Source organism: Oryctolagus cuniculus, chromosome 6 (genome assembly GCF_964237555.1).
Source record: "Oryctolagus cuniculus chromosome 6, mOryCun1.1, whole genome shotgun sequence".
Taxonomy (NCBI): Eukaryota; Metazoa; Chordata; class Mammalia; order Lagomorpha; family Leporidae; genus Oryctolagus; species Oryctolagus cuniculus.
This window is the reverse complement of record NC_091437.1, coordinates 99,284,228-99,299,152: the sequence shown is the minus strand read 5'-3', so window position 1 is coordinate 99,299,152 and position 14,925 is coordinate 99,284,228. Positions and strand designations below refer to the sequence as shown.

At 41.7% G+C, this 14,925-nt stretch overlaps 1 protein-coding gene across 47 annotated transcripts in view; it reads left to right on the top strand.

Annotated features, from left to right (window-relative positions):
- The window catches only part of STAU2 (staufen double-stranded RNA binding protein 2), a 365,466-nt gene that overhangs the window by 56,784 nt on the left and 293,757 nt on the right, over nt 1–14,925 (top strand). For 19 of the 47 annotated variants that reach the window (XM_070075210.1, XM_070075196.1, XM_070075186.1 and 16 more), the window contains one exon: nt 2,713–2,843. The exons of 14 other annotated variants lie outside the window; for them this stretch is intronic. In XM_070075210.1, coding sequence (XP_069931311.1) covers nt 2,730–2,843 — 114 coding nt within the window. In that variant the 5' untranslated portion in view covers nt 2,713–2,729. Of the gene's footprint in view, nt 1–2,697; nt 2,844–6,334; nt 6,466–14,925 lie in introns of all 47 variants that reach the window. 14 more of the 47 variants (XM_070075187.1, XM_017341404.3, XM_017341400.3 and 11 more) reach the window with 2 other exon arrangements.

The following is a 14,925-nucleotide window of genomic DNA, read 5'->3' as shown; positions in this document are numbered from 1 at the left end:
CCCTCAATAGCTGGTGCTGGACTAGGCCAAAGCCAGGAACCCAGAACTTCATTTGGGTCTCCTGTGTGGATGGCAGGGACCCAAGTACTTGGGTCATCATCTGCTGCCTTCCCAGGCAAATTAGCAGGAAACTGGGTTGGAAACCAAGAAGCCAGGATTTGAACCAGCCCTCTACATGTTGTTGCAACAATAGGTTAATGTTCTATCATTCATTTTTTTTTAAAGATTTATTTATTTACTCAAAAGTCAGTTACACAGAGAGAAGAGAGGCAGAGAGAGAGAGAGAGAGAGAGAGAGAGGTCTTCCATCCGCTGGTTCACTCCCCAGACAGAGAGAGAGAGAGAGGTCTTCCATCCGCTGGTTCACTCCCCAGACAGCTGCAATGGCCAGAGCTGCGCCGATCTGAAGCCAGGAGCCAGGAGTTTCTTCCAGGTCTCCCATGCAGGTGCAGGGGCCCAATGACTTGGGCCATCTTCTACTGCTTTCCCAGGTCATAGCAAAGAGCTGGATCAGAAGAGGAGCAGCTGGGACTGGAACTGGCACCCATATGGGATGCCTGCGCTTCAGGCCAGGGCTTTAACTTGCTGTGCCATAGCACCAGCCCCGTCTGGCATTCTTTTTTTTTTTTTTTTTTTTTTTTTTTTGACAGGCAGAGTGGACAGTGAGAGAGAGAGACAGAGAGAAAGGTCTTCCTTTTTTTTTTTTGTCTTCAATGGCTGCAGTGGCCGGCGCACTGCACTGATCCAAAGCCTGGAGCCAGGTGCTTCTCCTGGTCTCCCATGTGGGTGCAGGGCCCAAGGACCTGGGCCATCCTCCACTGCCTTCCTGGCCCACAGCAGAGAGCTGGCCTGGAAGAGGGGCAACCAGGACAGAATCCGGTGCCCTGCTGCCATTCATTTTTAAATCGTAGCCCCTCAACCTTGTGAGTTAAGTAGGGCAGATTTCTTATTCTCATTTTACAGAAAATATAGGTCTTAGTAAGTTTAGTTAAATCACTAAGGCCTGGAGTTTTTGCAAGGATTTCTTTTTTTAAAAATATAGTTCCTTAAAGATTTTTTTTTTTTTAATTTGAGAGGCGGAGTTACAAAAGAAAGAGAGAAAGGTCTTCCATCTGCTGGTTCACTCCCCAAATGGCCATAATAGCCAGAGCTGAGCCTAAACGAAGCCAGGAGCCAGGAGCTTCTTCCGGGTCTTCCATATGGGTGCAGGGCCCCCAGGACCTCGGCCATCTTCTGCTGCTTTTTCAGGCCATAACAGAGCTGGATCAGAAGAGGAGCAGCTGGGGGCATGAACTGGCACCCATATGGGATGCCGCACCTCAGGCAGAGTCTTAGCCTATACCACAGTGCCAACCCCCTCAAGGATTTCTTAAGACATAAAGAGAATACAGCATAAAAGAAAAGATTGATAATCAAAATGCATAGACTATCAACTTAAAAAAAGGACATAAGCAATTCACAGTGTACACCCAAATGATCTTTAACTTAAAGGAAGATGATCCTCACTAATAATATGTAAATGTAAATTAAATAATATTCAAGGGAAAATACCCCAAAACATTAGTGCAAAACTGTTTGTAAGGTATCACATTATCAAATAAAATACCTGACCACATTATATGCTTTTAAGCTTGAGAAGACGTGGGTAATTCTTACAGTCCCTGAGGAAGATAATTTGGTCATTTTGAGAGCTGTTTGGCTTCAGGTTTTTACTTTTGATGGTGAAGGATTGCAAACAGTGGAAATGCCTCAATAGATGAGTGTTATAAAAAAAAACTGCTGTGATACCATGATGGAAATTCTGTAGCAGTTAGAAGTGGTGCATCAGTTGGATAGAAGTTAAAATCTTAAAAACATAATGAAGAGTGAAAGTAAATTGTGAAATGATATTTATTATAATATTCTTTATGTGAAAAAACCCCACATACCAAGTCTGTGTATTTTTCATGAATATTACATATTTATTATATACATAAAAATATATTAAAAATATCCTTGAAAGGTATATGTTCTAAGTTCATGTAGTGGTAGTCTATGAGATAAAGGGAACCTAAGTGGTATGTAATACAAGTATTGTTTTTTGTTAGTTTGTTTTTAAAATAAGAATAAACACAAACATGGAAAATCTCAATTCCATTTCTGGGTATTAGGTGGGGGCATTTGTTCAGTTACATTTTTCTAACAAAGTGAAAAGTAAAAGAATTTTAATTTGCTTAGAGTTACCAAAAACTAGTTTTGGAGGAGCTAGTTCTTAGGATTTGGCTCTCAAGTTTACAGCTTTTTCTGTTAACATGCCATATCACAATGAGAATGAAAAGTGTCAAGATGAAACAATAAAAAAGTAGATAGAATTTAGTTTTATAGTAATAAGAATTAAGAGATTTATGTGTTTGTGGTAAAATTTTTAGGGGAAAGGAAAATTTTAAGAAATTAAAATTATAATCTTATTTTAAATCTTAAGGATGTTGTCTGAATGTATAAAGAGCAACTTTAAAAATTAGGAAAAATGGTACCTTAATTTATTGTTTAAAATGTGATACATATTTCTGTTGCATGTAATGAAAGATACTAGATGATTTGAATTTTAAAAAAAATCATGAAAATAATTTAATCCAAATATACAATCTGACATCATCTAAAAAAGTCAAAACTAGTTTTTCTTCCATTTTTAAAGTCATTCTTCACAAAAACTTTACAGCCTTTTTATTTACAGCTTCTCTCCAAGATAAAATGGCAAACCCCAAAGAGAAAACTCCAATGTGTCTGGTAAATGAGTTAGCCCGTTTCAATAGAGTCCAACCCCAGTATAAACTTCTGAATGAAAGCGGGCCTGCTCATTCGAAGGTAAGGTTATGAAGAGAGGTGGTGAGACATACTTATCAAACTGTCACTTATCATCTCAGGTGTTAATTGTGCTTTCTGTTTTGGAATGGGGGTGGGATGGCCTGAAGGCTTTTATTTCTATATTAACATTTTTAAGTCTGTAAACAATTTTGTTTCTTATTATGATTTATAAATCTCTTTCAGATATAATATGCTAACAAAACCTTAACAAACCAACATGAGATGTGGATATTTCATTTCTACTTTGTAAATTAAGAAATGCAGGCACAGCGAAGTTAAATGGCTTACTTAACAGTTTGTAAGTGCCAGTGCCAGCACTCAGATACATGCTCTTTAACTCCCAATTGCAGTGCTCTTTCCATTAAACCACAGCTGTTAAAGTAGAAGTGGAAACAGCAAATATTGCAGTAGTTACCTATTCAGACGTTTTTTCCAGTGTCATGTTTAATTCTGATTCATCATTTATCGAAGTTGTATATACCAGTATTGTTATCTGTGCCTTCACTTGTAATGTTCTTTTAAGTAGAAAAATAATTTATATTCATTTTATTTTTTCTCAGCTGAAATTAACATTTTATTTAAAAAATGTTTAAAAGATTTATTTATTTGAAATATAGAGTTCCAGAGATGGAGAGAGGGAGAGACAGAGAGAAGGAGATCTTTCATCTGCTGTTTCATATCCTAAATATCACTACATCTGAGACTAGGCCAGACTAATGCCAGAAGCCAGGAGCCTCATCCAGGTCTCTGACATGTGTTCAGGGCCCAAGCTCCGGAGATATCTTCCGCTGTCTTCCTAGGCACACCAGCAGTGAGCTGGATGAAGCAGCCAAGACTTGAACTGGTGCCCATATGGGATGCTGACATTGCAGGGGGTGGCTTCACTTGCTACACCAGTACAGTAGTGGTGTAGCACTACAGTAATGGATAGTAGAACCAAGGGCAGCAGGCCACTGTAGCTTTTCCAATGTCACATACCCTGAACAGGGTCCTCTGAGCATTGTCTAGGACCTGCTGTTTCTCCTGAGTGAAGTCTGTATCAACATCTGTAATAGCACATTTCTCCTCAACATATCAGCTCTGGGCTTAATGTCCAGCTCTGCATTCTGACTGTTCACCAAGGTGGGTGAGCCCTTGAAGGCAGTGATGATGGCTCAAGTAGTTGAGCTCCAGCCCCACATTTGGAAGATTTACATTGAATTCTTGGGCTTCAGCCTGGCTCAGCTGCAGCCACTGCAGGCATTTAGGGAAAATCAACAGATAAGAGCTCTCTCTCTCCCTGTATCACAGCAGAACACATGCTGAGCTGTTCAGTCTAATCTCAGGATTGAGATCTTAGAGTGTTCTCTGAACACTTGTCCCTGGTGACTTGGCTATCCAAGTGATGAGCAGCAAAGGCCTGATTACCATTATTACTTTCAGGAGATGGCTGGAATGGAGCTTCTTGTCTTCCATTTTCCAGCCTCTGAGGTGTCCAGGCATTCTTCTTGGGGCTCTCGCAGTGAGGGAGGTTCACAGAGTGACCAGTTTATATTTACATAGAGCTGTGTACACCTGTGTTTACATATATACATGTTACAATGAAATCAGTGCATTTATATTTTAACTCTTTTGTCTGTTTAAAGTCTCAGTTATGCATATTTTCCCTGACACATTTTAAGTGATAGATATTGGAAATTATGGTAGTAGTCATAGTTTTTTTGGTATGTAATATGGAAGGAATTGATTTTTTAAGAGTTGGTTAATCTTCAAAAAGCAGTTGGCTACTGAGTAATTTAATTCTTTCTTTGCACTTTTCTCAATGTAAGGAAAACAAGATGAAACTCAAGTTTGTTCCCTATTAGAGGCATTTATGAAGGGTTTGTGGGAAATGATTTAATTTGCTTATACTCTCTCTTACTCTCTTGCACTATCAGAGAAAATAGTTGTGGCCTTGGTCTACATACATCCTGACTTTATTTCACACCCATTCTGCTTTTAATGGTGATCAACTGTTTGCATTTTTTCTGAATGTTTCATGTTCTTTTCACATTTCTCTGCCTTTGCGCGGTTCGTGATGTCGTTTTACCTTTGTTCATTTTTGATCACTTGCCTCACACATCCTGTCTGTCAGATGTTTGTGAAACCCTCTGATCCTCCACTGGGTCTCTGGTTGTAGTTGTTACTGTGTTACTGCAAAATGATTCGTGTTGTCATTACTTTGGTGCTAGACTGGGCTCATTTAGAGATACTTTACTCTTTTGCGTTTCCTGATTCCCATGGTGTATGTCTTTGTCTTCTCTTCTTTGACATTTCTAAACATTGCTCCTTGAGATGAGCCTCCAGCTTTGAATCTCCAGTCATCACACTAACTCCTCACAGCCCCTCGTGGTGGTTGTTTGCTGACCTCTGGCTGATTCTGTCACCTTTCTCAGCTCACTTTCATCTCTCAGATTCCTCACGTTTTAATTTTGGTGATTTCAGCGTCTAAATAGGTGATTATTTCAGCATGTTGGCTTTTCAGTTCCTTGAACGTCTCCAGTGGTCTTGGTTAGCCATTCTCCTTTAGCCACTCATTCCTGTAACCACATTCTTGACCTTCTCATTACTGATGATTGCAAGACACTTTATGAGTTGAAGTATTCATCTCTCTGACACTTACCCCCTAACTTTCAGATCACTCACTGTAATAATTTGACTTCCACAGTGCTTCTGTACCAGAGATCCATTAATTATACCTCCCTTTTACTATTCCTCACTTCCCCCAGCCCTCACATAGGTTCATACCCAGCTTAAATTCCATATGATTTACACGTCTGTACCCTCAATATTCTTTCCTCTCTTGGTTAGAAGTTCTTGCTTAGCAAAATGCTAGCCCCAGCTCTGAACTCTACCTTTTTTTTTTCCCTTAATTTCTTTATTTTTTTTGAAAGGCAGAGTAATACAGAGAGTTGGTAAGACAGGGTAAGATAGAGAAAGATCTTTCATCCACTGGTTCACTCCTCAAATGGCTGCAATGGCTGAGTCTCCCACACGGGTGGCAGAGGCCTAAGCACTCCGACCATCATCTGCTGCCTTCCTAGGCACATTAGCAGGAAGCTGGATCAGAAGTGGAGCAGCTGGGACTCGAATTGGCACCCATATGGGATTCTGGCATTGCAGGCAGTGGCTTAATCTGCTGAGCCACAGTGCCAGCCCCTTCCTTTCTGAATTATGAAAGAACTACCTGTAGAGGCCAACCCATTTCACTGGTTGAGGGCCATTCCTCCAGTTTTGTTTACCCTGCCCTCCCCCACCCCCACTGCCCCATGTCTTCTGTGCCATCAAATTCCCCTTCAATGGATCATTGCTGTCAACTTCTGGGTATACTATTAGTTTTCCCATCTTAATAGAAAACCTCTGGTTCCACTTCTTCCTCCAGCTGTAACCTTGTTTCTTGCCTCCTTTACACCAAAATGCCTTAAAAGAGTTGTCCATACTACCTATCTCTAATTCTTCCATTTTCCCTCTAGGCAAGGTTTTGTTCCCATGATTCTCACCATTCAAAACTGGTCAAATGAAGATCACCAGTGACCTCCTCATTAAATACCTCAATCACTTGTCAGTCCTAATGTGACTTGGCCTGTCAGCTATATTTGATAAGGTGATCTCTCCTTGTTGAAATACTTACTTTACTTAGTTTCCAGGACACTATACTGTGTATTTTTCAAATGATTTCACTGTCCACATTTCACAAATTTTCTTTGACTTTTGTTTCTTCCCTTGATCTCTCAGACCTTTTAATATTGTAAGATCACAGTGTTCAGACCTTGGACCTCTTCTTAGTCTTTTTTTTTTTTTTTAAAGATCGATTTATTTATTTGAAAGGCAGAGTTACAGAGGCAGAGAGAGAGAGAGAGAGAGAGAGAGAGATTCAGGATCTTCCATCCACTGGCTCACTTACCAAATGGCCACAATGGCTGGAGCTGATCTGATCTGATCCAAAGCCAGAAAAAAACAGAGAGAGAACACACACACACTCACACACACACACACACACATCTATCCACTGATTCACTCCCCAAATGGCTGCAACAGCTAGGTCTGGACTAGGCTGAAGCCAGGAGTCAGGAACTCCATCTTGGATTTCCCACATGGGTAGAAGTGGCCCAAGTACTTGGACAATCTTTTGCTGCATTCCCAGGCACTTTAGCCTGGGAGTTGGAGTGGAAGTGGAGCAGCTAGAATAACACTCCTATGGGATGCTGGCGTCATAAGCAGCAGCTTAACCCGCTGCACCCTTTTCACTCTTGATTTTCTCCCTTAGTAATTTTATATGGTCTTGTTGCTTTAACTAACTGCATGCTGATAACGAGCAAATTTGTCTCCAGCTCATAGCTTTTCCCTTTGGAATTGTGCATCTGTTTGTTAACTGTTTCTACTTGAATGTCTAGATGACATCTCAGACTAAGCACATCTCCAGCTGAGTTCCTGATCTCTGTCATGCATATGCCTTTTCCTTCTTTTTCTCAATATCCCCTATTTGAGTATTTTATTGATTATCTCCTCTGTGAGGGCAGTGCTTTATTTTTGTTTATTGCCCTTTTACTAGTGCCTAGAATGGAGCACATGGTAGGTGCTCAGTGAGTATTTGTTGAATGAAGAATGAAAAATTGAGTTACCTCTGTATGGAAATAACAATGAGTAAACTTTTTTGAAAGACAAAAAGAAAAAGTATTTCTTAATTGTAACTAAGAAGGGAATGGAGATATTTTAAATAGTACACTTTTTAAAAAAAATTATTTATTTGAGAGGTAGAATTACAGAAAATGAGAGGGAGAGACAGAGAAGAAAGGTCTTCTATCTGTTGGTTCACTTCGCAAATGGATGCAGCGGCCAGAGCTCCACCGATCCAAAGCCAGCAGCCAGGAGCCAGTAGCCAGGAGCTTCTTCTGGGTCTCCCACATGGGTGCAGGGGCCCAAGGACTTGGGCCATCTTCCACTGCTTTCCCAGGCCATGGCAGAGAGCTGGATTAGAAGAGGAGCAGCTGGGACTAGAATCGACGTCCATATGGGATGCTGGCACTGCGGGTGGAGGATTAACCTACTGTGCCACCGTGCCAGCCCCTAAATAGTACACTTGACAAAGAATAAAATTTATTCTTTAAGGAGATATTTAGAATTAAACATAGGGAAAATTTTTGTTTGACGCAAGTATGTCATTCAAATTGTCTTTTCTATTGAATCTATTAATGGAAGATAGCTTTTAGAAGAAAAAATATTGTATTTTTATCTTTTCCTACTTTCAGGAGTGTGCATCTAGTAGTATGTGTCTTTTAATCGTTTGGTTGGAGCTTCCACATTAGCTATTCTATCCTAGTAATATTTTCTTTGCTTAAGTGAGTATATCAAATTGTTATTATTAAAGAAGTATGTTAGACCTTTGTGATTGCTACTTTGGCAGTGGGATTTTTGGTATTTAAGAATACTCATAGTTCTTCCTTTAAACTTTTCTTGATATTACTCTGCAGATTAAAAAATGAACACATTATAAAGTGGAAACATAATTTTTTAAAAAGATTTATTTGTTTGTTTGAAAGTCAGAGTTACACAGGTAGAGGAGAGGCAGAGAGAGAGAGAGAGAGGCAGAGAGGGAGAGGTCTTCCATCCGCTGACTTACTCCCTAATTGGCTGCAACGGCCGGAGCTGTGCTGATCCGAAGCCAGGAGCCGGGAGCCTCCTCCGGGTCTTCCCCTGCAGGTGCAGGGGCCCAAGGACTGCTTTCCCCGGCCATAGCAGAGAGCTGGATTGGAAGTGGAGCAGCCGGGTCTTGAACCAGCGCCCATATGGGATGCCGGCACTTCAGGCAGTGGCTTTACCCCCTTCGCCACAGCACTGGCCCCTGGGAACATAATTTTTATATAGTCATGTACAAGTAGAAATCTGCAAACTAGAATGTACTGGAAGAATTCAGCATAAACGTTAAAAGAATAGATAATGATGTTTTTTCTGAGACTGACGTACTGCCCACTGCACTATGGAGGCAACTTGTTTTTTCTTTTAAAGAAATACTCTGCTTCGTGTTTGCTTTTATGATTTTGGCCTAAATTATAAGTTATAATCCAGAGAAAGCACATGTTTCTAAGAGTCATTGAAAGAGTTCCAAGTCCGTCAGAGTTCCGTGGACTCACATTTCCTCTGAGGGGCACTGTTTATCGCTGAAGTGAGTTCTGTTCATCAGGGATAGAAACACTGTGGTCAGGGGCTCCTTGACTCTGATATGCTTAACTTGTTAATTAATTTATTCTTACTTGAAAGGTAGAGGGTCGCAGGGAAATCCCCAGGTGTCACAGCAGCCTGTCCTGGGCAGACTGAAGCCAGGAACCCAGAGCTCAGTCCAGGTCTCTGAAATGGGTGGCAGGGACTCAACCACCTGAGGCATCCCTGCTGCCCTCCAGCTTGTGCATTAGCAGGAGGCTAATTGAGCTGCACTCAAATTCAGGCACTCACTTAGGAGACGCAGGTGTCCTCAGCCGTGGCCTGTGTGCTGCACCAGATGTTCACCCCGACTGGTATTTTAGGTAGCACCAATTAGAGTTAGCTCAGTGCCCCTGCTGGCTCCTGCATATTTAGGGTTTGGCAGAGCATTGTTGGCGTTACCTTAGGAAGGAAGAATTTAGTTTCTCCCTGAAGCCAACTTTACTCTTGTTTGATAAAGGAAGGCAAGGTTACGTGGGAACATTCTAGAGGAATCTGGAAGATTCTGGTTTCCCTAAGATTCCTTGGAAATACTTTGCAAATTTTGGAGGACATTGTGAACTGGCTTGACATCTGTATCCTCTCACAACCCAGGTTTTGAAGGTGAATAGGTTTGTTGTGGTGAACGTGGACCCTACTGGGTCTCATAGATACTTCCTACTCCTAGACAGTCCCAGGGTTTCCTTGAGTTTTCAGGAGGTTTGGGGATGCCTTTTGCTAACTTGTTTTCTGAGTTCTTTGGCCATAGAACATCTCATTTAGCCTGTAGGTAATTTTTTGAAAAAAGAGTACCAGAAAAATTGGCATTCTTAACTAATTTTATTTATTTATTTTTATTTTTTTATTTATTTATTTTTTGGACAGGCAGAGTGGACAGTGAGAGAGAGAGACAGAGAGAAAGGTCTTCCTTTTGCCGTTGGTTCACCCTCCAATGGCCGCCGCGGCCGGCGCGCTGCGGCCGGCACACCGCGCTGATCCGATGGCAGGAGCCAGGAGCCAGGTGCTTTTCCTGGTCTCCCATGGGGTGCAGGGCCCAAGCACCTGGGCGCCGGCGGCATTCTTAACTAATTTTAATTAATAACTAATATTAAGTTGTTAAGTCTGGATTCTTTTAGTGGAAAAAAGTCATCTTCATTCATGCATGTGTATCAGTGGCTTTAAGTGAGACATAAAATGTATTTTAATGAAATGAATTATTGTCTCTGGCAAGACAGATTTAAACCTAGTCATGGCTCATTAATTTTCTTGCAACATTAAATAATTATAATTATGGCAATTTTCAAAAACGCACATGCACAAAACCACATCTGCATATACCCTGTCCCCACACCTATCCCCTCCCCCTACTCCCACATACACTTACAGTAGTAGGTCTCATATTGACTGTTTATTTGAATCATCAGGGAGCTTCAAAAAATACTTATGCCTGAGTGTCATTCCTAGAAATTCTAATTTAATTGGTCTTGAGTGAGGCCCACTTGGAATTTTTTTTTTTTTTTTTGACAGGCAGAGTGGACAGTGAGAGAGAGAGACAGAGAGAAAGGTCTTCCTTTTTGCTGTTGGTTCACCCTCCAATGGCCACCGCGGCCGGCGCGCTGCGGCCGGCGCACCGCGCTGATCCGATGGCAGGAGCCAGGAGCCAGGTGCTTTTCCTGGTCTCCCATGGGATGCAGGGCCCAAGCACCTGGGCCATCCTCCACTGCACTCCCTGGCCACGGCAGAGGGCTGGCCTGGAAGAGGGGCAACCGGGACAGAATCTGGTGCCCCGACCGGGACTAGAACCTGGTGTGCCGGCGCCGCTAGGCGGAGGATTAGCCTAGTGAGCTGCGGCGCCGGCCCACTTGGAATATTTTTAAAGCTCTGAAATGGACCCAGATTTGAGGGACATTGGCCAGAAGTTGATGTTTTCCGGATGGTGGAGAGTTTTCTCACACTCTGCACACCTTGATGGAATGTGGTAACCTGTGTTTACGTGCTTTCTGCTTTCCTCTTTCCTCCCTTGGGTCTCAGAATCTGAACAATGAATGGCAACTCAAAATGATTAATTTAATGTTTACTTCATCTTCTCATTTTTTGACTTGACTTTTTTTTTTTAATATTTATTTATTTATTTGAAAAGCAGAGTTACAGAGAGGAAGAGGGAGGTGGAGAGAGATCAGTCTTACCCCCAATGCCTAAGGCTGGGCCAGACTGAATCCAGAAGCCTGGAACTCCATCCTGGTATCCCATGTGGAGGCTCAAGTACTTGGCCATTGTTCTGCTTTCCCAGGTGCATTAGCAGGGAGCAGGATTTGAACTGGAGCAGCTGGGACTCTAACCATTGCTTATGTAAGACAACAACATTACAGGTGGCAGCTTAGCCTGCTGTGTCACAGTACAAACCCCTGACCCATTTTTCTGTCTTTATGCTAATACCATGCTAGTTGGTCACTAACTTTTTAATTCTTGAAGTGTTAGGCCTCCAAGGGATTGTTCTTTTTCAGCATTGTTTGGCTGTTGTGTGTCCTTCCCATTAAACATGAGTTTTCAAGTTACCTTTCTCATTTCTTTTTTATTTTTTTTAAAGATTTATTTATTTAATAGGCAGAGTTGTAGAGAGGCAGAGGCAGAGAGAGAGAGGAGTCTTCCATCTTCTGATTCACTCCCCAAATGGCTGCAACGGCCAGAACGAGGCCAATCCGAAGCCAGGAGCCTGGAGCTTCTTCTGGGTCTCACCAGTGCTCTTCCAGAGGCCCCACCTAAGTAACATTATTAGGGTAAATTGAGAAGTTTATTCACAGGTTCTTTGTGAATAAGAAAAGACTGCTGCTGACTCAAGAAATTCATTTGTGTTTTAGGAGTCCAAAACTAAATATATTTCATATTATACTACAAAAATACTTTGTAGTTTTTTAAGAGTTTTCTAAAATTTATTTTATTTTATTTTTTTTTTATTCATTTGAAAGAGTTACAGAGAGAGGTAGAGCCAGAGAGAGAGGTCTTCCATCTGCTGGTTCACTCTCCCAGATGGCCTCAATGGCTGGAGCTGCGCCAATTTTAAGGCAGGAGCCAGGAGCTTCTTCAGGGTCTCCCACGTGGGTGCAGGGCCCCAAGCATTTGCACCATCCTCTACTGCTTTCCTAGGCCATAGAAGATAGTTGGATCGGAAGAGGAGCAGCTGGGACTAGAACCCGTGCCCATCTGGGATGCCAGCACTTCAGGCCAGAGCTTTAACCTGCTGCACCACAGCGCTGGCCCCTGTAATTTTTTCAAAAAACTTTTTATTTCATTTGAAAGGCAGAGAGACAGACAAACTCTGCTAGTTCAGTCCTCTAATGCCTGCAAATAGCTAGTGCTGGGCCAAGCCAAAGCTGGGAGCCCATAACTCCAGGAGGTCTCCCACATGGGGAGTAGGGCCTCAAGTACTTTAGCCGTCACCTGCTGCCTCCCAGGATTTGTGTTAGGATGATGGCAGATGAAAAGCAGAGCAGCCGGGACTCAGACTAGGTTCTCTGATGTGGGATGCAGGCATCCCAACTGGAGACTTAACCTGCTGTGCTAAATGAAATTCCCACTTCAGTACATTCTGATTTCTCTGTTGGTTGCTTATTTAATCATGGATTATTTAGAAATGTAGTTAGTCCCCAAATATCTGGGGATTTTCCAGAATCATTCGGTTACTGGTTTGTAATTTGAATCTGCTTTGGTCAGAGAACATACTCTGTGATTTGAATCCTTGGTATTTATAGAGGTTTGTTTTATGGCACAGAATATGATCTGTTTTGTTACAGGCTGTGTGAGAAATTGAGAACAAATGTAGATTCTACTTTTTGTTTTTAGTGTTCTGAAAATGTCAGGTCGTGTTCATCGAAATTTGTTCAGGTCTGCTATATTCTTACTGATATCTGCTTACTTGTATTAGTTATTGAGAGGGTATTGAATCTGATAATCATTTTGGATTTTCTGTTTTCAGTTATAATTTGACCTGTTTTAGCTTCATTTATTTTGAAGCTGTGTTTTTTTTTTTTTTTTTTTTTTTAAGATTTATTTATTTTTTACTTGAGAGTCAGAGTTACACATAAAGAGGAGAGGCAGAGAGAGAGAGGTCTTCCGTCCGATGGTTCACTCCCCAATTGGCTGCAACGGCCGGAGCTGCCTGCGCCAATTTGAAGCCAGGAGCCAGGAGCTTCTTCTGGGTCTCCCACGTGGGTGCAGGGGCCCAAGAACTTGAGCCATCTTCTACTGCTATCCCAGGTCATAGCAGAGAGCTGGATCGGAAGTGGAGCAGCTGGGGCTCGAACCGGCACCCATATGGGATGCCGGTGTTTCAGGCCAGGACTTTAACCCACTGTGCCACAGCGCCGGTCCCCGAAGCTGTGTTTTTAGGTGCCTTAATGTTTAAGATTGCTATGTCTTCTTGATTGATTTGATCCTTTATCTTTGTGAAATGACTGTCACCACCATTAGTAATAATCCTTACTCTGAAACGTGATTTGGTTTGTGTTAGATCATATTGCATATTCCTTACCCAAATTTCTTGGCATCAGGAGTGTTTTAGATTTTGGAATTTTTTAGACTTTGGAATAATGAGATATTTTGGAGATAGGACAAATATGAAATTCATTTAAGTTTTTGTAGGTAGCATATAGTTGGATTTTGGCTTTTTTTTTTTTGAAGATTTATTTATTTATTTGAAAGGCAGAGTTACAGAGAGGCAGAGGCAGAGAGAGAGAGAGAGGAAGTGGGAGAGGGAGAGAGAGAGGTAGTCCTTGATCCACTGCTTTACTTCCCAAATGGCTGCAATGACCAGAGCTGGGCTGATCTGAAGCCGAGAGCCAGGAGATTCTTCTGGGTCTCCCGTGCAGGTACAGGGGCCCAAGCATCTGGGCCATCTTCTGCTTGCCTAGGCCATACCAGAGAGCTGAATCGGAAGAAGAGCAGCCAGGGCTTGAACCTATTCCCATATAGTATGCCGGCACTGTAGGCAGTGGCTACCTGTTACAGTATGGTGCCGGCCCCAGTCTGTGGCTTTTTAAATGGGGCCATTTACACCATTTTGTTTTTATTTTCACAGCCATCCTATGTGTTTTTATGAGTCTTGTTTCACTAAAGAAGAAAATAGAATTAGAATAATTAATTTCTCAATGTTGCACATAGTAAATAGGAGACCCATTACTTAGTCTCCAGGCTTTCCATTTGAAAATACTAAACATTTGATTATAGTGGGAGTCTTAAGAGAAATCATAGAAAACTAGATATTTATTGGAGACATTTTTGTTTTTCAGAATGTTCATGTTGATGGTGATAAGAAAGGTAGCTTGATTGGGGAAGTCTGATGTTAAGGGAACTGCTTTAGGATGGTAAACAGAAAATTTGTTTTTCTATACTCTCAACACTGTACTTCTGATACCAGGTATGTGAGAGTTTCCCCTTATCAGCTGATTCTCAGAGTGCACCCACTGGGTATCCTGCAACTTAACTCAGTTATGATACTGACTGCCCACATGAGCTAAGAGCTCAGTCCCACAGAGCTACCCTCATTTCACATGTTAGTCACAAGTCTGACTCTTCCAAACTTCTGACTAGCCAGATATAAATTTTAATTTTCCAATTTATTGAAGAACTTGATTGAAGTTGAATGAATTGTTTGGTAATCGGATGCAGGAGCAAATGGAGAGAGACATGGACAAGAAAGACCACTCAGGTGTCTGGACTTAGACTGGGAAAATGGTGACATTTGGATGATTAGAAGGTAGGAAAGACTAGAAGACAGGAAGTGAAGCAGGGTCTTAGATTAAGGTGGTGACGATAGAAATTGCAAGGAACAGTTTGGAGATTTATATGAATGAGTCTTTTTTTTCCCAAAGCTTTTTTTATTTATTTATTT